The sequence below is a fragment of the Chaetodon auriga genome, chromosome 9, assembly GCF_051107435.1.
Source record: "Chaetodon auriga isolate fChaAug3 chromosome 9, fChaAug3.hap1, whole genome shotgun sequence".
Lineage (NCBI taxonomy): Eukaryota > Metazoa > Chordata > Actinopteri > Chaetodontiformes > Chaetodontidae > Chaetodon > Chaetodon auriga.
The window spans coordinates 20,474,506-20,500,756 of NC_135082.1; the positions used below are offsets into that span (position 1 = coordinate 20,474,506).

At 44.2% G+C, this 26,251-nt stretch overlaps 1 protein-coding gene across 1 annotated transcript; it reads right to left on the reverse strand.

Annotated features, from left to right (window-relative positions):
* Positions 1-2,157: 2,157 nt before the first annotated feature.
* LOC143326013 (ATP-binding cassette sub-family C member 5) lies at positions 2,158-26,251 on the reverse strand. The gene is made up of 29 exons (XM_076739465.1): positions 25,995-26,251; positions 23,442-23,624; positions 22,792-22,947; positions 19,189-19,336; positions 17,997-18,230; positions 17,493-17,666; positions 16,616-16,763; positions 15,319-15,467; positions 14,865-14,972; positions 13,910-14,260; positions 13,726-13,797; positions 13,418-13,542; positions 13,245-13,317; positions 12,859-13,062; positions 12,519-12,644; positions 12,087-12,198; positions 11,790-11,974; positions 11,260-11,406; positions 10,186-10,315; positions 9,687-9,840; positions 6,790-6,918; positions 6,433-6,619; positions 5,628-5,717; positions 4,987-5,179; positions 4,717-4,876; positions 3,953-4,031; positions 3,732-3,845; positions 3,248-3,412; positions 2,158-2,498 (listed from the first exon to the last, which is right to left on the reverse strand). The coding sequence occupies exons 2-29, from the start codon at positions 23,612-23,614 to the stop codon at positions 2,406-2,408; spliced, it is 4,179 nt and encodes a 1,392-aa protein (XP_076595580.1). The 5' UTR covers positions 23,615-23,624; positions 25,995-26,251; the 3' UTR covers positions 2,158-2,405.

Consider the following 26,251-nt stretch of genomic DNA (forward strand, 5'->3'; position numbering starts at 1 on the left):
CTGCACATTCACAAATTTGAATTTCTCATGCAGAGTATTTACATCACTTTGCAAGCTCCAAATCTTATTGGCAACCATTTGAGCCAGTGGAGAGACACTATTATATAAGCATGAAACTTCATTCTAGTTACAACATGCACAGTTATAGGGAAGGCACGATTAACAACCAGATGTCCCAAAATCCCTGAGAGCTCCAGGCGTACTGACTGTCAGCAGGTTTGTGTAAATCTAAATGAAAATTTGCACTGTAAAAAAGCATAAAATTATCTGAAATGACATGGGCCTGAAGGTGAGTCCTGCTCTATTTCCTGTTCCTGAGGCCCTGTTTTGAAAAGTTCCTTGTGTCAACATTTAATCTTAGGAGCTTGGGTATTTCAGTTTGGTGCATTTTCCTAAATAAATGCGTTTAATCATAAAACCACACAGTAAAAGGCATTTCAGCAAAGAAAAACTGTTTACATTGCACTGAGAGAAGAAGGAAGAGGACCTTAAATTAATTCTTCCCCTGAAACAAAGGACAGATATCTACAATTTGTAATGTTTTGAACCTGTTAAAACAACCAGTAACAGCAGTTCAGCAATGCAATATTAAATCAAGACTTTACAATTCAGACTCTAATCTATGAAGACAGACAGTCAAATAAAATTGAGTGAGAGGCAAACAATGTCATTGTGTCACATTGCTGCAGCATGTAAGGTCAGGGAGGCGAAGCCAGGACAAGAAACGCACAGGCTCCAAGCTGCTGACTATCTAATATGTAATGTTAATCAGCAGAGGCTCTGAATAGGATACGCTGATAATGACTCCAGTTGTTTGTGGACACAGTTATCTCACACACACAGAAATATACACACACTCCCACACAGATTCCTGCGCGGAGGACATATAGCATCGATTAACTTTTGTGTTGATATAAATGAAGTAAAAAGAATCCAATTTCACTGCTGTGCGGCTTGAATTCCAGCTATGTTCCTACCTTGTTAAGGAATTTATGTTGTTTGCTAACAGCTGACCAGTTTCAGCACAGTGCACATTATTGGCTGATTGTAGCACATTGTCAGCTGTGGAACAGGTGTGTGTGCAGCAAATTAAGAGCCTTGAGCCACAAAAGGTTTTACACAACTTTTGCGTGTGTAATAGTACTCCTCAAGAACAGACTTTAATGTGCAAAGTCAGCAGAGTTCCCCTCGAACATGTAAAATATCTTCGACATCAGCATATATAAAAAATATTTTTATTGAAAAATACCACCCTTAATGACACAAATCAAACATTAACAAAAAAATATTGCAACATTACAATCTCAAGTGTACAAAGGCAATCTTGAAAATGCATCAATGCAATAGAAAGATATTGCACTCTTCATGATTGTTCAGCACATACTTGATTATAAGGCAGATGTTCACAATCTCCAGCTTTCTGCAAACACGTCATTTGAAGACACTTCCCGGCGCTGATCATTTTCAGCTTCTCTTTCGAATCGCGTACTTTTCCAGGATTCGTAACCTTAACTGCAACTGTTTAACGTCATTTGCTCAACATCAGAATCACCCTGCTGGTAGAAACATTCCCATCAGAGTAAAAAGTGCAGATTTTAAACTCCAGCATTTGGATTTAGAGGAAACATTAGCTCATTCCAAAACACAGTACTTGCATGCAGTCTAAAAAAAGCATGCTTACATGGCTAACTCCATTACATGACCTGAAAATGTTTACAGCTCCAGGCACGTTTAGCATCCGCAGTAATTTACTGAAATTACTGGCAATATAACGTCGAACGAAATGCATAGAACATAAAAAAAGAAACAGAACATTTTATAGCATGTCTTAAACAGTACCTACTCGGAATGGTTAATAGATGATTTTAGATATATTGTATTGAATAATCAATAATAATAATACACAAGTTCTTAACAGTAAATTCCTACAATGTGAGGTTGTAGTTATGTAAATAAAATGACAAAAACTAACAGACTTTCACTGATTCGTTGGCCTCCAGAGGAAAAGGAAGCACCGCATGTCTTTTCATGCGTTCACATGAAATATAAAGTGCTACTGTCAGAGTCATTGCTCTGTTTCATCTGTAGTTAATGATTTGGCCTCCAGGAAATAACTCTTGTGACACGGTGGCAAAGAGCAGGAGGCCGTTACGTCTGTTTTTGCATAGTGAGATCTGACGTATCCTTCAGACATGTGGTCCCTGGGTCTTTGGTTTGGAAATGAACGGACATTGTAACACATAGCAGCCATTGCAAGAGCCTCTGTATTTCTCAACACGTCACTTTCGCACCACGGCAGGATTGAGTTCATTGTGGTTTTTTTTTTTTTTTTTGTGCAATTCAGGTATTCCACTGAAGATTTTGTGGTGTCACCGCTCGCATCCGAAGTTCAGCCCCAGTGGCTTTTAACTCCTTTGGTTTTCTGATGCTTCTATCATGGCTCTGAATCTCGAGTTTTCATCTGCCAGCAAAGCGGCGGGACTGTCAAACTCCAAAATCTACGAGAATGAAAGGGATAAAACAGTGATCAGTACCAGCATATAAAATCAGAGGCCCGACTTGCTCATTCCATGAACTTCAGTAGAGAGAACAAAAATCAAGGCATATTCTTTTTTTGAAGAAAACTGCAACCTAAGTTATTTCCCACGGGCGGCGTAAGAGAAGAACGTGACTGTCTAGAAAACGTTGTCCTCAGACAGCCTGGTTGCGCTTTAGTGTACGCTGCAAGTTTCTGTGTAACCAGCGCTAATTCACTTTAAGGTAGTTTACACTCAACTGCTGATGCTGCCCAACTATAAGACTCCTTCGACTATATTGGATATTTTATAGTACAGACAGACAAGATCAGAGATGATATACAAAAAATGAACTGAATATGTGCTATTTACTGCAATTTGTAACAAGCATTTGACCATTTAAGGCCATGAATCTTGTCGATCTTGGTCAGTTACGTTGAATTCACTCCTCTAAACTCTGCACACTGATGAATCCTTCTGGAGGTGAACTCAACTTATTAACAGGGTTAAGAGGTGATCAAACTGCCAATCATTTGTGAACATTTCATATTCACTACTTGTAACAAATGTCAGGTTGAGCACAAGAACAAAATGTGCTCCGCCTCATCCAATCCATCACCTCAAAGGGACCAATTCACACAGTAAATCAGGGGTGTATCAACATGAACGAGGTTCAGCCAAGAAGCCGAATCGTGCAATCGCACAATCAGTCATGTTGCCTTTATACACACCTGGCCGTTGTCCAGGACCATGACCCTGCTGCAGCTCATCACGGTGTTCAGGCGATGGGCGATGATGAGGGTTGTGCAGCTGCCAAATGCACAGCGAATGGTCTCCTGGATGAGGCGATCCGTCTCAGTGTCGATGGCTGCCGTCGCCTCGTCCAATATAAGAATCTAAGAGAAAAAAAGCACAAAATAAGACAATGAGAAAGAAAACAGGAGATGTGGAAATTAACATTATTAACACAAAATGAGGAAACTCATCACTATAAACTGTGTGACGCTCATGCCTAATTCATGCTGATGAGGTGCGGTACATATTCATACCACTAGGTGGCAGTGTTATCCCATGTGGAGACAAATACAAAGTGCCTAAGCTGAGAAACGAGGAGGTTCTGTTTTCTTTTTCTAAAACTGAGTTGAGCTGCTATCATCACGATGCCAAACAATGTTCCACATGTAATGTGAACTGCCGGTGTTATACAATCAGCACCTTGCTGTTGCGCAGCAGAGCTCTGGCCACACACAGCAGCTGTCGTTCTCCCACTGAGAAGTTCTCTCCGTTCTCCGTCACCTCTGAGTGGAGCGAATGAGGCAGCTGGCTGACCTGAGGAAGGTCAAGCAGAGGGGCGAGGACAAACGTGACGGTCTTATTCTATTCCATAATGCATAATTAGGCATAATCTGGCAGTGTTTAAACATCTTGTCACTTACCATCTCTTTAATATGTGTCTTCTCAAGAGCTTCCCATACCTGGGAATCAGAGTATTGATCCCACGGGTCTAAATTAGTCCTGTTGGGGGAAAAAAAAAGAATTGCGATGTACATTAAATGGATTAAACACGATGACAAGATTAAGACAAGAGGTACAGCATACTGCCGATACTACAGTCCTCCCTTCTGCTCAGCTGACCAAGGTCAACTCTCACCTGAGCCCGAGGTCATCTGCCACCGACTCGTGTCTATAAAAGCAATGCTGATGTTTTGTTTCTGAATCGGTCTTGCCTGTCAAATTAAGCCTGTCTGCTCGTTCATTTTTTCCTACCTAGCACCGTTTTTGTTTCTGTTATGATTTCCCCCTGGTGGGGCTTTACATTCACACTAATAGGCACAGCCCAGATCCCTGCTGGGCTCACACACTGCAAACAGTATCCACCATAATTTTAAGAATATAAGTGGAACCATTTTCAGGCAAATAGTGGGATGATGTACAATATTTTCTGCTCAGTTTCGATGTAAAAGACATTAATTGTAGCTTTAAACCGACTATATGCGAAGGAGGTGTTATACATATGTAAACAGACTCAGTTTGGCCACAATGTTGCACCACAGGGATTTTCCATTAGAGCAGCTGGTTAAGAGGTTAAGAGGTGGGTGTTTCTCATTCATTCCCTCTGCTCTGTTTTTTTCAAGTCTGCAAAGCTGATACAATGCTTTACAGAAAGCTCATTAATACAAGTAATCATCATTTGGATTACCTGACTGTCCCGATGAAGAGCACCGGCTCTTGAGGAATGATGGCTAGCTTGCTTCGCAGGTCATCCAGACCAATCTGGGCAATATTGATTCCGTCGATGATAACAGAGCCTCCGGTCAGCTCCGCTAGTCTGAACAGAGCTACGCCCAGAGAGGACTTTCCTGCGAACAGAGAAGACACTGCATGAAGGAGCGTGTGTTCACGTCGAAGAGTGGATTTACAAAGAAGCTGAAAAAGCTGCTGGCTGAGGAACGCGAAGGGTCACTTATACCTGATCCTGTGCGGCCCACAATGCCGATGGTCTCCTCAGGCAGGATGGTGAAGGACAGATTCTTAAGCACAAGCGGCAGATTATCACGATAGCGCATCTCCACATCCTGGAAGGTGATCTTTCCCTGCTGAGGCCAGGAGGGGGCAGGAGCAGCTGCCTCAGGACTTTGTTGGGGTGCTTCGCTCTCGAGACTCTGAGATAAGGAAGGGTGATGGTATCTGGTATTAATCTCTAAATCTCTGTTGAGGTGCAAGCCCCCGAACTGATTTGTAGTGATTTTCACTCTATGAGCTTTTCTCTGCACTTGAGACAGAAAAGAAAAAGTTGAAGTTGCTATTCGTATCTTTGCTGTTTGATGGCTGTTGTGTGAAACAAGCCCTGTCATGTGCTCTGGAGTGTGTAAAGACCCCACACTGGGTTTCTATCTGCTCCCTGCGGCGCTGCTTATCACACGTATACAATCACATGCACACAACAAAAGCACACACATGTTTGGGCATGCCGGCGGCCCGAAATTCAAGCTGTTATCCTGGGCCGGTCTCTATCTGGTTGTGTGATTCTAGACGGTGTCTTTGTCTGCGTACAGTGTGTCTGAGTGCCACATAATCCGCCTTCCTCACTGTGCCAATCAGTGCTCTTACCGTTATATAATGATTGATTCTCTCAACTGACGTAAACCGAGCTTCAGTCTCCGTGAGCAGCCGCACCGTAAACTGAAACAAGCCAGTCAGCTGGAAAAGGAAACGCAGAGAGAGTCGACAAGTTAGTGATTAACACCGTCACACCAATTAGTGTGAAAGACTTGGTAATTCTTCGACTGCTATGACTTTGTTGATTATGACACTTATGCACTGTGAGCATTTCAAAACGAATAAAACCAAACATGGGATTGTTTAACAGTGAGAAAACAAACATTCCTCTGAGACAGGCTGTGGAAACAGACATTGCTTTGATGCAGGTTGACTCTTGACCTTAAATGTTAAGATACTGTAAAGGTAGCAGAAGTGGAGAATCCCCTATGTGGCTCCTACAGCATGAACCGAATATAACATCAGCCACCACGAGCCACTGGTCATAACAGAACAAGTAAGGCTGCAGCAGTAAAACCTGAGTGTATTGAACTGAGCAGCGGTGTGTTTTATTGCTTATGCATTCGACTTTTCATTGTAAGATCAGGAACCTGTTTCTACTACCAGAATTCACGCGGTCTCACTTTAAGCTTTAGCGCAAACTTACACCCACACAGTTGATCAGCATGACATGACAATGCAAACAAGGATCTCCATCAGAGCACATGAGTAGAGTCCACAGTTAGACACAGAGGAGGCTTTACTCTGCCACGTTTCTGATCCTTTCTGCAGCTTTAAACTCCCTTCTTTTCTACCTTACAAACTGCCAGGGCTACCAGTACACTCTGCGTTAACACACATGTGTTCGCTTACAAACCTGCACTGCGTAAGATATGGCCAAGCCCGCATAGGCCGGAGGTATCTGATTGTGCATGAAGACAATGAGAAGTGCTACAGCAGTGATAAGAGAGATGCTGATGAGATCCAGGCGGACAGCCAGCCAACGCATAGCGCAACTGAAGAGGTAGTTGGAGGCCTGGTTGGTGTCCAGTAATTCCTGATATCTGAAGACAGAGAGATAAGCCTGTTTCAGCCAGAGCTCGCTGAGGGGAAATGTTCTGGTATGAGGTTTGGTGTATTTACTAACCGAGGAGTAAACTGAGAAATACAACCAGAGATAAGACGACATTAAAGTTTAACGCTCTCCATCTCTGGCAGACACCATCACACTCACCTTTGGAGGAAGTCGTGGCCTCTTCCATAGGCGTGGATTGTGGAGAGTCCCTGAAGGCTGCTGGTGATGTGAGAGGTGAAAGGTGACTGGCTGATGTTCTCCAGGCGCTTCAGCTCCCGAATCAGAACCCTGGAAACAGATTTCACATTGAAGTCTCTGCTTTGAGGATTCAGTTTAAATCACTAATATCAATACAACCCCAATTCCTAAAAGGATGGGACGATGTGTAAAATGTAAATAACACAGAATGAGATAACTTGCTCATCCTGTTTGACATATACTCAGTTGAAAACAGCAGAAATATATATATTTAATGTTTGACCTCATCAACTTCACAACATGTGAAACAAGTGAAACAAAGCAAGTGATTAGAAATGGTTAAATGCAGATGTTTGCAGAAGGTTAATATCATTTGAACTTCTGGATGTTTCTCCTGCGGTCTGTAACTCATCATTCACTAAGCAATTTAAATTGATTCATCTTTTGACAAGTTATACTGCCTCAAAATGTCTATTCTTACTCACAGGCAGATATAAACTCCAGAAGTGTTCTTCATCCAAATTTTATTTTGATTCGTCACCCCAAATGCTTGTGAAAATCCTAATGAGGCAAGTTTGCAGCACGGCAGAGTTGGAAAACCACCACTCAGGTTTGCCTCATTTGAATGAAAATGGTGGGGTACTGTGTGCAAATAGGCTCCAGCATGTGAGGAGCAAATCTTTCAAACAAATGACATCAAACTGGAAAGCATCATGAAGAACATTTTACATTTCACTCCGTAATGAGCCACCGGCTGTACAAAAGAGACCGAATTTTAAAGTCCTGAATGAAATGTGAGGCACACACCTGTTTGAAGGTAACTTGCTCGGGTTTGAAGATCTAAAGTATGCGCGTCACATTTTGGTTGAATTGATATTACTGCCATCGACCGCTTTATTCTGCATCTTTCATTGATCTTGAAAGGAGCGCAGAAATTACACCTGAATGCCAAAACACCACGAAACAATGAAGGAATGGAATATGCATCAGCTCTAATGATGCAGTTGTGTGGCAGACAGGTAATGATGGACACGGTGGACAGAGGGGAGGACATCCACAACGCAGCGCAAGTTTTCTTGACGCTCGCTTCCCGCTATCGGATGCATGTGCAAAATTATAAGTGGCGTCGCACAATTGGCAGCTAGAGAGACACCAGACCTGCCGTCCACGTGGCGGTGAGAGAGAGAGAGAGAGAGAGAGAGAGAGAGTTTTATTGACAAAGGCGAGGTGTCGTTCTACTTTTAGACACCGAGACAGAGTGGATGGTGCATGTGAATTACAAGTCTCCCGTGAATCATTTGGTTTTCTCATAACAGCCCAGAAGAGAGCGGGAAAGAACATGACACTTCCTCGCTTCGAGCCTGTGATCCAGACAAACATGTTTACGCCCTGGGCTGTTTCATTTCAGAATTCAATAAAGGCCGCTTTAGATGTGGGTGATTTCAATGGGAGATCCAGTTAGATGTAACATCTATACATATCTTGGGATGTCGTGACTTTGTAAGATGCAGTGTTTCATTCTTTTAAAGTGTGGCCAGGGGTGATCACTACCTTTTGGTAACAGTCTTCCTCTTGGTTCTTGTGTGCTTAAATACTCTATCAAGTTCAACATTAATTCCACTGGAATTGCCTACAAATCAAGAGTCTCTTCAAAGACAAATGAAGATATTTTGTGATTAAACTGATCCCTCAAGAGACAAAGTGGTATAAGATGTGACTATGAGGGGATATCAAGCGATGCATATCCACAGAAGGGGAGGGGGAGGGGAAGCAGACAGACAGCTCAGCCATCAACGTCGTTCAGTGTTTCCCCCAAAACTTATTTTCAAGTCAAAATTATCACACGTGTCATTCTATATTTGTCCCTACTTAATCCGACGTGGAGCTGAACCGTTGATCGTATGACATTCGGAGCTTCATGTTTTTTGTTTCCGCACTTTCTGACTTTACACAAGCAAAACAATAACACCCACAGTCATGTTCTTCTTGATCTCTCAGACAGAGGAAATAACAAAACACTGCGGTTATTTCCCAAGATACCAGCGTGCTGCTGCTCCACTCAGTGGATTCACCTTTATTACACAATTCCCGCAAAACCGTAAATAAGTCATCAGATCATCTGGGGCGCGTCTGCAAAACTTTCCACAGGACAGAAGCTGTTAAAAATTGAAGCAATGGCCGATAACGCGCCACAGGTGAAGATTATTACTGCCCTTCTCTCTCTGTTATTCACCTCCAGTACTCTCCTCTTATATAATAAGTTAGCATCACCAAATACATAATCATTGCGGTTTGTGCTGCTGCTTTTATAACACAAACCCAATCCAGTCACAACACACACATCTCACAACCTGAGATTTGTTTGGTTTAACCTTTAATCAAAAGTCTCCTTGCAAAGTAAAAAAAAATGGCTGCTCATAGCGCAAATTTAAAAAACTAATCAGGAAGAATAATCTCCCACTTATCAGCTCTACGGCGACTTTCAGCATGAATGTATCTGCGTATGCTTTGCTGAATAACACCCACTGTTGAATGCTAAAACTATTTTTACACGTAAAAAGATCCAAAAAATCTCTTTGCACCTGCTGACACGTTAGCACAATTAACTTTATGAGCTGCTGTTTATCTGTCAGCTTATTGGATGTTCTTTTGTCCCACAGTGGCCAAAAATCAATCAGTGCAGATACAACTTAGGAGTTGCCGCTTCAAGTAACTCGAGCACTTGTTTCTTATTCATCACTTATTGCTGGTAACACTGTTTGGATCGCTCGCAGGGAGATGAAGTGCAAACAATCTGTTTGAATCTCAGCCTCAATGCCAACAGCGATGAGAACAAACAGGAGTGATGAGAGTCTGACCTGGAGACACGGTTGACAATGCAGAGGAAGGCTCCCAGAGGCAGGATGGAGATCAGGAACCAGGGGAAGACGATGCCAACCATCGCCAAGCAAAACAGCACCAGGGTCAGGTTCTGCAGCAGCATTTCAGCTTGCATGGTGAGACGCACGTCAACTTTGGAGAGGAGACACAGGAGACATATATCAGACACACTGTGAGGTGTTGGATCGATCTACTGTATCTCTAAATGTGAACTTTCTCTTTGTGTTTTTTTTATTTTTCACAAAAGAGAGACAAAGAGAGAGAATGTTGTTTACAAATATATACTGAGCAACCCACAAATCAACATGTCAAGCAAACACCAGTAAAGTGGATAACAGAAAGCCACTCCTCCAGGCAGAAAGACTCCGTCCTAAATCACACTCTGTCTTGGCTCTGCACCTTGTCAACCAGGGTGACTTCACTGACTGAGAGCCCTCTTGGGGGAGAGGTTCCCAGTCAAGACAAATCAAGCCTCACCCTCATCCATGTCTCTGGAGAAGCGGGTCAGGATACGACCCAGAGGTGTTGTATCAAAAAAGCGCATGGGGCTGAGGAGGAGCCGGCGGAACAGCTTGTCGTGGAGCGCGGAGGCAGCCTTCACCGTGCACTGTCAAACACAAACAACAGCCGTGTTTGAACACGAGACCTGACACGTGTAAACAAACAACTTTAAGAAGCATACGGAAAGAATCATGGCTTGGATAAACAGACCAACAGATAAACAGTAGGAAGGAAATCGTCTGTCAACGTGCTCAGCCTCAAACACCGAAACACACAACGGACAAATACAGTGGCGCTCATATGTTGCCTGCAGAGTGACAAATGCTGCCTCGCCATATGCTAAGCATGTGCACAGTGGTGGGTAGTTATTTTTTTCGCGGCGCAAGGCAAGCTGTCAAATCTTCATTTATAATGAGTTTCTGGAAGGCTGACATAAAGGTCATGACCTAATGAGCAAGAGACATTTCACCAATTGGACAGAAATTACATGTGGCGGCAGAGAACAAATTAATTCTATTAATGGAATATTCAACAGTCCCAGAGATCTCGTCGCAGCTAGGGGTAAGAAAAGATTAGCCATCTTTGAAAAATTAGCAATTTCAAGTGACACACATTAACGTGGGGACCTAACCTCTGCAATGCAGTGTCAGGATGGGTTAGCTTGAAAAAGAGGACGCATACCCGAAGGGGCAATGACATGCACGCACACACATCCTTCCTTTCTCTCTGCCTCTTTGTCTCTCTTGCACTCACACGCACACACACGCACACACACACACACACACACACACAAACACACATGCAGTCGTTGTAAAGCTGTGAGACATGGCAGTGGACAGATAAATGGATTTGGCCTGCAGGCATTTTCAATTATAGCACTAGAGTCACAAGAGCATGAACAAATGACAACAAAGACAATTAGGCAGGAGCACTAGTTAACTGCACACCACGAATATATCAACTTTTTATACTCCTTTCAAACACGGCCATCGTTTTTAAAGTTCATCAGTGATTGAGTGGAGAGAGCACGGTCCGGCGGGGGAAGCTTACCTTCACAAACACCAGCCCTCTCATCGTCTTCAGCAATAAAGCGGCTCCCATTGATACGACGTAAACAGTTGAATAATACCGAATGTGAGGGTTGAGTCTCATGCTGTTGCTCGCCATCGTTTCATTCACCAAGATTAATGATGTGTTCTGGGGGCAGATGGAGCAACAAATTACAAAGACTGTTGGAAAAAATCCAATTTTTCCCCATGTAGGAATTCCGGCTCTAATGAAATTGAGAAAAGTGCATAAAAAGTACATGAAAATCAGTCAGTTCAATGATGTTTACTATTCCGAGCACATTTCTCAATAGCAGCCACTGCCTGCTTTGCTGCACATCTGTTTCTTCGCTGCTCGTGCTTGCTTTTAATTAAGTTTACCATGGTGCCGTTACTTTTTTAATCATGCACGTTCAGATTAATTCTCAGTCAGCTCTCACAACTCAGGGAAGAATACAAGTTTTCTTTTGGGAGCCAAATACACACTACAATGTGGTGTTTGTTATTGTGAAGCAGGATGGTTTCCAAACTCACCCCGCTGCCCTGCCTGATCCAGTGGCTCAGCCACCAGTTACTGAAAGCTATGCTGCCTGTGGTAGAGAGGAAGAGGAATATATTGATGATGAAGACTATTGGCCCTCCTGCTGCTTTGATGTAGGCGCCATACACAGCCCAGCTGACTGCACCAGTGCCCTTCTCTTCAGCTTTCATCAGTTGTGCTACATGAAGAAGGACAGACAGACAAAAGTTAGCTGTGAATCGTTCTCAAGGGAAATAAGCATTTAGCATTCGTTCTACACGTGGAGCATGAAAAGCGGCAGGCGCTCTCACCTCCTTTCTTGTTTTCCACCTTTGGTCCAACCTTGGCGACTTCAACAGCGCGGTCAGGCTTCTCGGCACCTGTCCTCTGCTGTTTGTTCTTTAAATTCTCTTTCACCAGATTCTAAGAGGCACACAGAAAGGGAGAGAAAGTGAGCTTTGAAACACGCCACCGCCGCAAATCACCAGCAGCCGAAACAACAACACCCTGCAAGTCATTTAAACAGATATATCGGTGACAGGGTCTTTAGCAGCTCTTCAGTAAATCAATGCACGCATAAATAACGAAAGGCCATGTGGGCATTAACATTTCCCAGCTACTGGCTCTGCCTTTCTCTGCTTATGAATTATTCAGCTTGTAATGTTCAGTGTTTTTGTGTAGCGGGGGCAAAGTTGCCTTATTCAAAAGCGCTGGGCTGGCGCTCCCCGTGACCGTGGCCTCACCTCCTGTTGCATGCTGTTGAATAAGGTGGCATAATCGCGCTCTTTAGCCATGAGCTGGGCATGGGTGCCGTACTCTGAAATCTGCCCATCCTTCATCAGAATAACGAGGTCACACTCGGACAGGTACTAAAAAATAAAAAGAGAAAGAACAAAGTCAAAATAGGATTATGGGGAATCTTATTCCAGCGATTTAATGTTGCAGAGATTTAGAGATTTAAACTTTAATCAGCTAATCTTCAGGTCATTAAGGAAGAAAACACAATAGAGAGGGGCAAAAAGGTGTAGAATATTTTCACAATGCTGCATAGTTAGGAAAAAAAATGGCAATTTGGTCCCTTACCTGCAGTTGGTGGGTCACAAAGAGCACCGTCTTGTCTCTGGCAACCCCCCTGATAGCTTTACTGAAGACATGGGAACCCACACAAGCATCAACAGCGCTCAGGGGGTCATCCAGGAGGAGAATGGGCCGTTCGCTGTAGAGGGCACGTGCCAGGCTCACTCTCTGACGCTGCCCTCCACTCAGGTTGGCACCTCTCTCTCCAATCTAGGACAAAATAAAAAAAAAAAGCTCCATAAAACTCCTCTTGTTGTGGTTGCACTGAATTGCAAACAGTTACATAAACTGCGACTCCAAAACTGCTGAACATCCCATTTCAACACTGACGAAGTGTAGAGAAACATTTCATCAAAAAATCTTATTGCTGAGAAGCAGATCTGTACAGATACCTCGGTCATGTCTCCGTACTGGAGCTCTGCAAGATCCGGGAGAAGACAGCAGGCTTCCACGACCGCATTATATCTGAGGAGGAAATCATAAGGAGAAAAGTTGATTTAGGGCTAAATCTTACATTTTATCGCTTTTGTTCTCCACAACATCATGGTACCGTAGTTGATCTTACCTGTCTTGTTCATATTCATTTCCAAACAGGATGTTCTCCTTCAGTGAGTCATTGAGGATCCAGGCTTGTTGTGAGACGTAAGCGAAGCCACCACTGGCGGCTACTTTACCCTCCAGCAGGGTCATCTGCAACCCAAAAACAGAGGGTTGGAAGCAGAGGAAACACTTTAAACGTGCCTTTTCAAAGTGCAGGTCGTTGTGTGGCATCGTGTGTGTGAGTGAAAGACTCAAGAAGACTAAAGCTGTCCTTGTTACTGTCATTCACGTCTGTGCCGTCTGAAGAGGACACTTAAACTGAGAAAATCTCACCTGCCCCAGCAGAGCGGAGAGAAGAGAGCTCTTTCCACTACCGACACCTCCACAGATTCCAACCAGTGAACCCTAGAAAGGATAAAAAACAGTGGCATTGTGGGAACTAATGATGAAGCAAGCAAAGGTTTCCCCAACTCCTTGACTTAAAATGTCCTTAGTCTATGTGTGTGTGTGTTGTTACCTTCTTAATGTGCAGGTCAATGCGGTGCAGGGTCTTGTGCAGCGGAGGTCGTATGCTTTGAGTGGAGGAGATGGTGCTCTGGGGACTCTCCTGCTCCATATTTGTGAGGAGACTTTGTGCATTGGGTCCTTCCTTGTGTCCTTTGCTGTCCTCTGTGGAAATGTACAGGCTGAGCTTCTCCCTGCGCAGGACGCGCCTCATCCCTCCACGCTTCTTGGGGAGCGGGTTCGGTTTTGCAGCTGGAGGCCGCGCCTTTTCCCAAGCCAGTGTGGCGTCCTGAAACTCCACTGCATTGCTGGGGTCCTCCATTTTGACCAAAACAACCTCTCTGTCATCCATCATAAAGAGCCTCTGTGGAGACAGGCGCGATGGGTACTTTTAACTTTGACCACACATTGTGAGCATGACAAAAAATAAAGGTACAAAGACAAGCTTGAAGTTTCTGTCTTTGCTTGCTTAAAGCAAAAGACTGTTTAACGTGGTTTAACATACCTCGGGTTGTGCTAAGTCATGAGATACTGGCAGCAGTGTCAATACATTACTCAGCCTCATGGTTTAGGTGCAGTCTGACCTGTTCTTCAGTACAACGTCGTTACGTGACTACACTACTTCAGTGAGAAAACACAGAACGCCTTGAGCCTTTTGGTGGATCCTTGGCAGAAATGATTGCTTACTTAATCCTAGCCGGCTTTCTGAGGCCATTTCTCACTAACGTGCTACTTTTCCCATGTGTTTGGAAAAAAGTATGTTAAAAATGTCAGTAAGGGGTTCGCAGGTCTATTTTTAGCATCAATGGGAGCACCTTTTGATTGGCTCGGAGCCTGGTGAAACCTGGCCACCCTCTGACATTCCCACTCTGACAAGTCCAGTTAGTAAGCTACTGTGGGCTTAACGACGACACAAACTGGGAGTCTTAAATGACATCAAAGCGGACAGACTTTTCTATATTTCTCACCTGAAATCTTTTGACTGCGACAGCACCCTCCGACAGTGACCTCACAGCCAATGGTGTGACTTTGAGGGCGAAGGTCATGGAGTTGAAAACTGCAACCACAGTGAAAGCCTGAGGAGGGATGTGAGAGCAGAGGTGGAGACAGTTATTTGCAAACTCTTATGGTTTAAACTCCATAGATGTTCAGAATGGATAATGACGAGAGACTTAAAAAAAAAATCAAAACAGTTGGTTAATGTATGGATTTTATGGACAAAACCTTTTTTCTGAAGGGTTGGGGGTCATTTTAATGCTTTTATTAGAGAGCCATAGTGGAAAGATTGCAAGAAAGAAGAGGGACAGATGTACCAAACCCCAGGAAATGGAATTTTAATCGAGACTGATGGTTAGCAAAATGTGTTTCCAGTGAAGACAGATGCATCTAAAACGGTGAGTACAGGTTCCCATATTCAAATACCTCAGCTGCAGTGAGGTCGTAGCCCAAAGCCATATGCAGGGTGAAAGTGCACACGCTTGCTATCACCACAACGATGGGAGCCACGCCCACTGTGAGGCTCTGGACGACCCCGGCTCTCTCCAGTATCCCCCTCTCTTCTGATCGCACCTCTGTCGACAAGATAAGAGAGCAATGATGAAAAAGCAAAGAGACAGAAAATAAAGCAAGGGCTGAGTGACTCCCAGAGGGTTCTCCAGTGAGCATTCAATCAACAGCACCATAAGAGTCCCTAACCATACACATAGCGAGTGGACAGAAATAGACACAAGAGGGAGGACAAGGGCCCCACATCCATATATGGTCTGAAAGGGGCTTCAAAACCTGCTGAACCTTGATAACTGTCCAAGTGTGATGCCCAAATCCTGTTCCCCCCTCCTCCGTGTTTGTATCTCCCAAATGCACACGCTAGCTGCTTTGTTCACCCAGTTCATTGGGTGCAAACACTGGAACAAAAAGCTTGTGCATCTTTAATTCAGCCCCGGCAGCACAGTGTGAGAAATAAAAGAACCCCCTCCTCCTGGTACATGTTATTCTCCTTGGGATTCGCTTTGGATGTTATGTGTGTTTCTGCATGGATTACAAAGGAAACGTCACACGCCCCGGGCAAAAAACACTGTGATCAATTTAACAACAATAGTAATTGAAGGGAGTGACACTGTACCTCTTCAGACTCGTCGGCCATTAAGTTGAATGCCAATTAATTCTGATTATAATAGGTAATCAAAGGACGGCAGTGAAAACGAGCCCCACCTGGCTCATTTGGAGCATGATTAAAAGTGGAAAATGATCCTTATCCACAACCTACAGCGAGGGCCTCATGAGAAAAGGCCATCGCTAATTCATGGATAAGTAGAGCAGCCTTGACAGTCATTCAAGGTATCATAAGGCCCTAAACACCTTGAAAATTAACCTTGAAGCCAAGAGATTCACACTGGCCTTGATTATAGAGGATGGCACACGGAACGACTTAAACGAAGCAAGCTAATGAAAATGGATTTAGGGTCGGGGTTATCTTGAAAGTTCACTAAGAGGATAAGTCTAATTTCAGGTGATAAACTGGCCAATTAGTTACTCATTTGCAACAGTGACAGGTATTCAAATGAGGTGACCCTTTATTCTGAGTGAGCTGGGAATAAAAAAAGCACGGTATAGCATGAAGTTTGCATCTGTAGAAAAGCACCCGGTCCTGACCGCAGACATGAAACGAGCAGCGAATTATGGTATCGCTGCGGCATTTGGGAACACGGAAGCCACTCACTGTGAACATTCTGTGCAAAGGCATCTTCCCAACAGTACATCTTGATGAACTTTATGCAGCACAAGATCTCGTTCATCAGCCTCACGCGCCGGTCAGTCACCACCACACACTTCTTGCGGAAATACGCCGTCAGTCTCGATGCGAGCATCTGCCCAGACGGGAACAGAGGAAGTGATGACAAGAGAAATAAGTGGCAGGGGAGGAAATGAAAGCAGACACAATCGCATTAGCTGTGCTGCAGGGCTGTCCGGGGGACCGGAGTGATAAATGTCTTTCACATCAATACCAGGGTCTCCGGCTGTCAGGCTCCGGCTGAGACTGAGTGTAATTTGAAAATAACAGCTACAAAGCTGACAGGAGATTGATAGCCAAGGAGTTATGATGCTTTTATAAAGTGCTTTTGGTAGTCTTCAACAGCTTGAATTAATGTAAAGATTCTGAAGTGATGACGACTCGTGTCAGCAACTAATCAAATTTTTTTTAAATTACAGCGCGGAAAATAACGAGTCAACAATAAAGCAACGACTGCGGTCATCATCTTTCGGTGAAATGTTTAGAAACTGCTGTAATTAAATGGCTTTTCGCTGCTCTAATGTGCGTGATCATTACTTGGTATAAATTTTATAAAAGCGATGTGATGAAACTTCTTTCTGTTGTTGGACTCGGCTGCAATTTACAGTATATTAACCACACTGACAGTTGTCTGGCTTTGTGTGTGTGTTCTCATTAATTAAATCTGTGTGCCTCTAATAAATGTGTCCTATATTTTGTCTGCGTCTTTGTAACAGCGGCATTGCACAAAAGCCTCAAAAGCTGAACTGAATGAGCTTTTTGTGCTCCTGTCTCACTGTTACAGATGCTTTGGCTGAAGTCTTACCATGGCTGGGTAGAAGAGGATGAAAATGGCTGACCCCAGCAGAGCAGTGGGGCCCAGGAAGTATGCAGTGTAAGACACACCCAGCATTCCCACAAGGGGCCCCCCGGCCAGCAGGCAGCCCACTGTTACTGCTTCGTACAGCCGCTGGCCGTCACTGCAGCAGATGTTGATCAGCTTGGCAGAGAGACAGAGGTCGACAATAAGCTACATCTTTTCAAACAAGACACACTGAAACCTCACCACCGAGACTATCAAAGCAATTTTACAAATATAGTTGTCGTTATTCCCACATTTACTTGTTGGACAATTATTCCTCTTAAGCTGTGTAATGACTAATCTGAGACAGACTCCCCTCCCTCAGGCTATGGGATTTGTAGAGATCTAAGCAGGAATGGTGTAAGAGCAGAAATGAAATCCATCTCAATCATCTGCATGTGGTGCCCCGCAGCGAGGGATGATTTAGTTAATTTGGAGATGAGTCCCCTCCAGGGTTTTATCACCTACCTCGCCTGGGCCGATGTCTTTAGTGCTGCGTAGGCGGAGGATCTTGTTGAAGGCAAAAGTTAGAGCTGCCCCGCGGAGGCGCGCTGCAGTGCGGTAGTTGACGGCCCACATGAGCGCCAGAGACCAGGAGCGCATCAACTCCATGAGGAAGATCCCGGCTACCAGAGACAGGCCGTACGGCACGTAGCTCTCTGAGCTCTGGGAATACTCCAGCAGAGCTCGAACCAGGAGAGCCTGGGGGGCGAACAGGGAGACAGTGAACGGCGTGGAAAGGACGGTGAAGGAAACAGCAGAGAAACAGTAACAGAAAAGAGCATAAAACACAGAGCAAAAGCAGAAACGTGGAGGAGATAAAGTGGGACAGGAGAAGGAGGAGAAAAAGAACAAAGAGATGAAAGGGAGAGGGTAGAATTTAGGAAATGCCACAGATACAGATAAGCTGGGCAGGGGCCGTATGAAAGAGATGAAGATGAAAGAGAATAACTTAAATCAACAGATTAGAGATCATCGGAGTGAAATAAGCACGAAAAAACTGGAAATAACGTTTCCACAGACTGGACGTAAATTTAAAGGTCTGATGGCGATGGCACGAGAAGACTGCATTTAGTGAAGAGTCAAATACGTAAAACAAGATGGAAATGATAAAATATACAGATAATACACAAAACAGGACTTTGTTTGAGTGAACTAAATAAACCAGTCAGGAATGTGAGACGCATGTGCTATTGTGTAAGAACTAAATCCAGTTAATGCTATTAGTTGCGGGTAGTAGCAAGCACATAGTGTACACGTAACATCACATCAAAATAAACAGCTTAGAGCACGAGGAACAATGGCACCGGCTCAGTAATATCAGAAACTGGGAATTCCAAACATAATTGCCATTTAGTTTAAAGTGATTATTTCAAATTTCTGATAAGGAATGTTTCTGGAGGGAAATTTTAAACCAGATTAAAAAAAAAAAAAAAAACAGCATATTTCTGGACCAAGGCATGACTGGCTACAAACCAGCTCATCTATGGTATTAATATGGGTTTCACTATCTAAGGCTTTGTAATCTCCCAGTGTGGTTACATTTCAATTTCTAGACCAGCATGAAACGGGATAAAGCGATTTTCAGAAAAATACAACCGGACCTGAGACTCCGAGCCAGCAGAATATAAAGGGAAAGGAGGATTTGGACGGTACTCACGGGCCCAACGAAGCCTGCCACCATTGTGAGGAGGAGGGAGAAGATGGCCACCAGCATGCGGGTCTGGCAGAACCTCCAGAAGACTCTGGTCAGGGATGCCCCCTCTCGCCCTCGTCTTTTCAGCTCATCGTGCCACAGAGTTTCGAGCCTGGAACCAGAAACCAGGAGCACAAAGTGAGGATGAGCCGCATGAAGTCACATCTCAACCAGACATCATTATATTGTTGTGGAATTTAATTTGCTGAATGATGAGTTTCAACAATCAGTCAAACAAACTGCTCCCCTCTTGAACCACTCCGGCACATGAACGCTGTGCAAAGTGCTGTTATAATACCAATTAACTGTATGTAAAAGTTGGCATTTTTTGAAGGGCAAAATTATCATAAGTGAAAATAATACTTTACGTATTGTTACTGTTCCTCAAATTAAGTTGATTAAAAACTGTAGAGTTGCACTTCCAATTAATCGGACTGCCTGAAAGCACAATGGGGGATATAAACAGCCCACTGCCAAAAAAAAAAAAAAGAAAAATCAAAAAAGAAAAATGAAGGCAGCTCAGCTGACAATAATGTAAAGGTGACCTACAACATACAATCACGAATGATGCATCACATAATTAGACTGAGAAAGGTACTGCCAAACATGTTTAAAGACGTGCTAATGTACTTTTATTGCTGTATAATGCCCCTTGAACAGGGTAAAATATCTTGTTGGCCAAATGCATCATTGCTAATGACTCTATAAAGCAGCAGCAGAGCAGCTGCAGAAAGTAATTTACGCCCTAATGACTTTATTAAAAACGTATCAGAGATAGACAGAACATTAAACCAACTAGACTCTCACACTGACTGATAATTACTACTTGAAGTCAAATGGTGTTAAATTTAAGAAATTACAATTAATTGCAGCCCAATAATTGCACAGAGCGCAGCTTGAGTCGCAGGAAATGAGACTTCCATGCGAGTTAAGCATTTTGTGCGGCTGAATCCCATCAGTGGACCAAGCAAGAAACAGTTAACAATGTGCTGAAAAAGCATCAAAAAAAGAGATTTTTTCATATTAACATGTTCCCACATACGGGTTTGTATTAACACACTACACATCCAAAGTCATGTGTATTAATAGAAAAGCAGCTCTTACAGCAGCTCTCAAAGTGTGTCCTTGGTCACACATAAATGGAAACGCGAGCGCCAGAAAGGAGGAAAGATTTGCTTTTAAACATGGCTGAAATGTTCCTCACAGCCATCGTCTCGGTTTGCCAGATGGCAAGAGGAGCTGATGTTTCGAGAGCGTTGGCCAGGACATCGCTTTCAAGGTTCGCACCTCACTGAGCACCAACAAGTGTCAACTCTCCCAGGGTGCTTTTCCCATTCCCCCCCTCGCCATCATCACTCCTTTGCATCGGGGTTGCGTAACTGTTCCTGCTATGTAAACACAAAATAAAGACCTCCCGTCTCCAGCGACTCCGCAGCGCTCATGCACTCCATCGCCCACCCGTGCCCATGTGATAGCTTTGTGCTCCTTTGCTGGTTCCCCTCTATGTGCTCTTTAACACACACAAAGCAGCAGCAGCAGCAGCAGCAGCAGCAGCACTGAACCTCCAGGCCCCGAGCCAGAGCCTTTAAACAGAACAGGTCATTTACAACCCACGCAGTTGTCACCAGATACGAGAGCAAACTTCCTCAAATAGTCACCCTCCTCGATAGTGCCAAGTCATGGCGCCATGGCTTGACAGCACGCGAATAAGGGAAAAAGGGTTTCTTTTCGGAGAGCAGTAAAAACTAAATGCACTCGAATGACCTGATTGTGAGCCTTAATTGTCAAGGTGAAGTTTTGGCAGGCAAACGGTGACTTTTATCTCACGGTGTCCAGCCTGGCTTCAGTCAGGAACACCTAATGAATGTGACGGGGAGACGCAGCGCATCACACGTAGAGGAGTTAATGACATAACCACCCAAGTCAGGAACTAACACACTGTAATCTCTAATCCCTGCTATTCTTAGCAGGCTCCCGTCCCAGCGCAGTGTTCCTGTGTAGGTAAAGAAAGACTGGATGTTCATCAATGAAGTCTCACTGCACAGGCTGACCTCGCGTGGCACAAGCACACTAAATCCCTTGCAGTTGTTTACATGGCAGGGATATTTACACGGAGAAGGCAAGTCTGGACCAGTTTCATCTGTTACTGTCTCCACCTTGTTTGACAAGGTTTATCACCGCACGCATCCAGCTCGCATGTAGGGCAGCGAAAGCAAAGATGGTTTCTCAATATTTGTTCAAAAAAGAAAAACAACTGCAGCGACCCGACAGATCGAGGTGAAGCAGTGTGATATATATCAAATCACCTGAAAACGCCCTGATACAACAAGCTCCACTGAGCGCTCGAAACAAAAAAACATGACCTTTTCATCTTGAGTGGATCACTCTTTGGATCAGAGCACGCATCTACATCAAAACATGAGTATTTGATTGACAGGATTATAGCACCATTTTGACTTTGATTGAATATTTAATGGAAAAACTAGCAGCCAGACTAAATCTTCCACTGGCCCAGCAGTCCATTTCCAACGAGGATGAACCAGGCAGAGCAGGCAACTGTCCAGAGGCCCAAGAGGTCCCATGCTCACTCCATGATAATGACTAATTTGATTATTTGCAGATGAAGAGGGGTAAGGGAATTTGCACCACTTATGGACAATATCAACTTAAGCAGGCCCATAGCATTAGCTCATCTTGCGTGCTGCTCTTGTGTGTCAGGGTTTTATCAAGTTAACACAAACTAACTGAGAATTGCAGCGTATGAGTGCTGCTGATCTCTGCACGTCCAAGTATGTCATGAAAATGCCATGTGCAGTCTCTAATAACATGTCACACATATATACTTATAGTTAAAAAAAAAGGCTGAACAATTTTGTAAATAGTGCGTTTGTTTGGGATTACTTTGAGTCGCCATGCTTGTGTGTTAGACTGTGCGTGGGATTTCTACGTGGCTTTGGCCTCACAGCTCATACTTGTTAGCAGAACAAAGTCATTGTTGGTTTTGGTCTTTGCTCGGGATTTGATGACAATACAGAGCATCACCAGACTTAACCTTCAAAGAGGAACTACATGATAAACTATATTTTTCCCCTGCGCACATGATCACATAGATCCTTGCTGGCGTGTGACGTTAAAGCAGGTGATTTTTCCCACAAATGAATCTACATGGACATTTCAACAAGAATGATGTGCGTCAGCTGAAAGACACTGTTGCACATGAAGAACACTGTTCCTCTGTGGAGGCAGTTAATGCAACACCCACCAATAACTGTGCTGTATTCAGAGCTTTAGAAGGTGTTTTGAACAGCAGCATTAACCTCGATAAACAGCCGGGTTATGGCTATGCACTGACACAGAAACACACCAGGGAGCCTCCTGTAGTGGAGCTGCTAGCTGAGCTCCAGCACTGGTACCCACACAGCGACTCCTCCGGTGACGGGTGAAGCTCCATCAGACTTGTCTCCCCCCCCCCCCCCCCCCCCGCAACTGCAGTTTTCTGAGAACACTGTGTTTCAGCATCTAATAGAGTTTTCATCAGGCAAACCTCAGCAGTGCCAGTCACCTCACCTTTGGCAGTTGATTTCAGAGGCTTCGTGGCAAGACAGTCCCCACACGTCATCTATAGACAAGCTGGACGCCTTGTAGGCCTTCAGTGCCAGTGGGGAGAGCCAGTGCAGAGTCATAAATGAGAACAGGCCGGCGTTATCGACTGGGTGCTGGTGCCTGGAATGAGGAAGAAGACGTGAAAATGGGTGAGATGTCTAAAAGTGGAGGCGTACACAGAGGTGCCATGTCGCCGGAGCAGGCCCTCATAGAAGCCGCGCCTTCGCTTGCCAGAATCGCCGAAAGGTGAATCACGCCCGCAGTGTTTGAACAGTAATTTGCACGCTCTTCACAGAAATCTGAGAGAGCAGCGAAAAAAAAAAAAAAAGAAAAGTTCAGGGGCAGTTTATCAGTCGGCATATGTTCAGACGCAGCGCTGTCTGTCGCTGGGGGATAAGTTCCCACCCCTTATCATGGCCTCCTGCGACATCCTAACAGGCAGCGCATCAGGCAGCAAACACGACAAATGTGAATTTTTGTGTCTGTGTGTGTCTTTAAATGGGTATCTGTCTGTCAGGGTGGCAGCCTAAAACTGCCTGTATGTCTTCATGTCCGCCTTTATCTGGCTCGCTGTCAGATAGTCGCCGCATGAACTTTAATACAATTTTGTTTACTTGTGAGTTATCCTGAAGGGCTTTAAAAGCTGCAGGCTTTGCCGGTAGCGGCCTCGTCTCTTTGGCCCCCTCTCCGCTGCTGGTTCCTCTTCCTCCAGCTCTGGTAGGGGTTGCGGGGAGGACAGCGGCAGGCCCTCCACCCGCCCGACTGCTTCGAGGGCATCAGGGAACATGGCAGACCCTCTGGGGAGAGAACATCAAAATGACATTAACCACAAATGCATTTCAGATGCTTGACAACAGCCTGTAAATATACAACTGCAGATATCTACCCAGTGACACCTGCTATGACAAGCCTGCAAATCCAACTGGTTTCTAGAAACAACTACAGGAAAAACAGGTTTATAACCGGCTTCTGGAAGACTCTGAGATCTGACAGCGTGTAATTCTGTCGCTCAGAATCTGATGTAAACACTGAAAACTAGCGCTGCAGCTAATACATTTCATTATTGATTAATCTGATGATTATTTTCTTGACTAATCACTTATGAAACATGCCCATCACCATTTCCAAGGGGCTCACAGTGATGTTTTCATATTGCTTGATTTTCCCACCAACAGCCGATTAGATATTCATTTTACTATTATGTAAGTAAAGCAAGCCTTCATTTTTGTGGAGTTAAATTTTTAGCCCATTGTGCTTGAAAACAGGGCCGTCAAGATCGGGAAATTTCAGTTGACGATTAATGATTCAATTGTGTTTTAACCCCTTTAATCTCTTGTGTTGGAAAGCAAGAAATATGGTCTCACATGACCTCAACACAGCTGATGGAAACACAAATAACTTGCGTTCTACTTGGTGTTTCCAGGTTTCCATGCACATGTTACACAAATTTTACAGAAATCCAGCAAAAGAAAATGTCAATTATTGCATGTTTCCTTCCACCACCACTATGCGGGTATTAGATGTTGAGCACATCGAGATAAACAGTTGGTGGAGCTAATTCTCCAACCGGGTGCCATTAAACCGCTGCAGAAGAAGAGGCTGACGAGACGACACGATCAAAAGGAGCCTCGGAAAACAATTTGGGGAATGATTTAAAAGATTATTCTCTCATCAGAATGGTTTCAGAATAATTCTCTGTCAGCGGAGTTATTGATGAATTGTTCAAGCGCTGTTGAAGACTTTAACACCTCTGTGCAGCTGCAACAACCTGCTGTGATGGCGTGATACACTGTAGACTACGGCTGATATTTTCTCAAGATTGTTTTCTTCAAGAAAAAAACACTTGCAAGCTGACACTTTAGCTAAATTCTCAGCGGGAGAAGAGAGAATAAAACACAGCAGCCTGCCTGTTCCGCCTGCCTTTAACCCTGAGAAGAGCACTATTAGAGAAGAGCTGTGTTTTGCTGAATCACCCTCTGAGACGCAGATAGACTCGAGAAATCACCTTGTTCAGAGGTCACGGCCCCTCGCCGGCATACAACTAAAGTGCTTATCTATTTAAAGACGACCTGCCAGCAGGCCCCGGGAGCTCGGGAGCAGACATCTGAGCTGCTAGTGTGTCCGTAAACTGTCACTGATCCCCTCTGTGGCAAAGCCCCGTGACAAGGTCAGCCAGGCTGCGTGTGTGGTGCAGATAGACCGTCCAGAGAATGTGGTCAATAACGAGATTCAATACAGATGACGCAGCAGGGAGCACACACAGTCACATAACAGGGCTGCATACAAGAAGTTCTGCAGGGAAATACACAGCAGCACACGGTATACATGAGAGCATGATGGGAACCAAATGCTAAGGTTGAGAAAAAGCATGAAAAGAGTCTTTGTGTTTCCTTCTGCAGCCCTCAGCGCATATATCATGTGAAATCTGTCATATGGCTGTGAACTCTGCAAGACATCTATACCCCTGCATTCCAAGAACTGCTTGAATATGATCCCTAGTCATGTTTGGACTTGTCCATAGGGTGTCCAGATGTCCCGCTTCGTGGCTTGTGTTATGATGTTGTCCGTCACAATTTGCAGGACGTGTGAAAAATAATGGAAATGCGTGACTGTCCCGCACAAAGCGGAGCATCTGGTCTTGTTCATCATGGCGCCATGAAATAAAAATGGCTGTGTGCAACAGGCAAGGCGAAAAATACAGGACAAAGAAAGCCTAGAAATTAGGCCAGAGGAAGTTAATAAGTAAGGTTACAGTGCACAAAGACCCATATCAGCAAAGGTAAACATAAGCATATGTCCGAGGTACAGATGTTCATTTTCCACTCCATGTTTAGTCGACCTTGTCAAGTGTCAGCGTCTCCAAAAAGATAAAGATAGAAGATAATCAATACTGCCAAAGCAGACCAGTTTGGAAAAGACCACTGAACACAAGACATTTACTCATTTTTTTCTTTTCATCTTAGGTTTGTTACATGATAAATACAACTTTTTGCCCACATTTTCAAACTCTTCTAGCTAAAAACTATTGCCTAATTGTCTATTGGCTGGTTAGCTTACTTAATCAATACAACTCTGAATCTGTCTCATTATCATGACATTACCTCATGACCTGCCTCTATGTCCTGTGAGTGTGCCAGACACTGAAGTTTTCATTCATACACACTTACATTGAAGCCGGCCTTGCTCGGGTCACCTCAGCAGCAGCAGCACAGATCTCAGCTCTTGAGTTTAGGCAATGGAGATGAAGATGCAGCTGACCATGATGTCTCTTTTTCTAAGTTTAGTCACTAAACTTCTCTTCCACAACCAACGGGACACATCTTCTCCGGAAGCGGCCGGGGCTGAGATCAAAACACGGCCAGGAAACGCGGTGAAACTTGACGGCTCACGTGTGGACAGTGCGTGCCGTTTCCTCTCAGCGCTG

What these genes read in the sequence shown, in the direction of transcription:
- LOC143326013 (XM_076739465.1), bottom strand. Translation starts at nt 23,614, where the DNA reads ATGTTCCCTGATGCCCTCGAAGCAGTCGGGCGGGTGGAGGGCCTGCCG. An exon ending in AAGACATCGGCCCAGGCGAG is followed by an intron (nt 17,667 to 17,996) that starts GTAGGTGATAAA and finishes CTCTCTGCCAAG; the next exon opens with CTGATCAACATCTGCTGCAG. An exon ending in CCATATCTTACGCAGTGCAG is followed by an intron (nt 5,718 to 6,432) that starts GTTTGTAAGCGA and finishes TTCCTTTTCCAG; the next exon opens with CTGACTGGCTTGTTTCAGTT.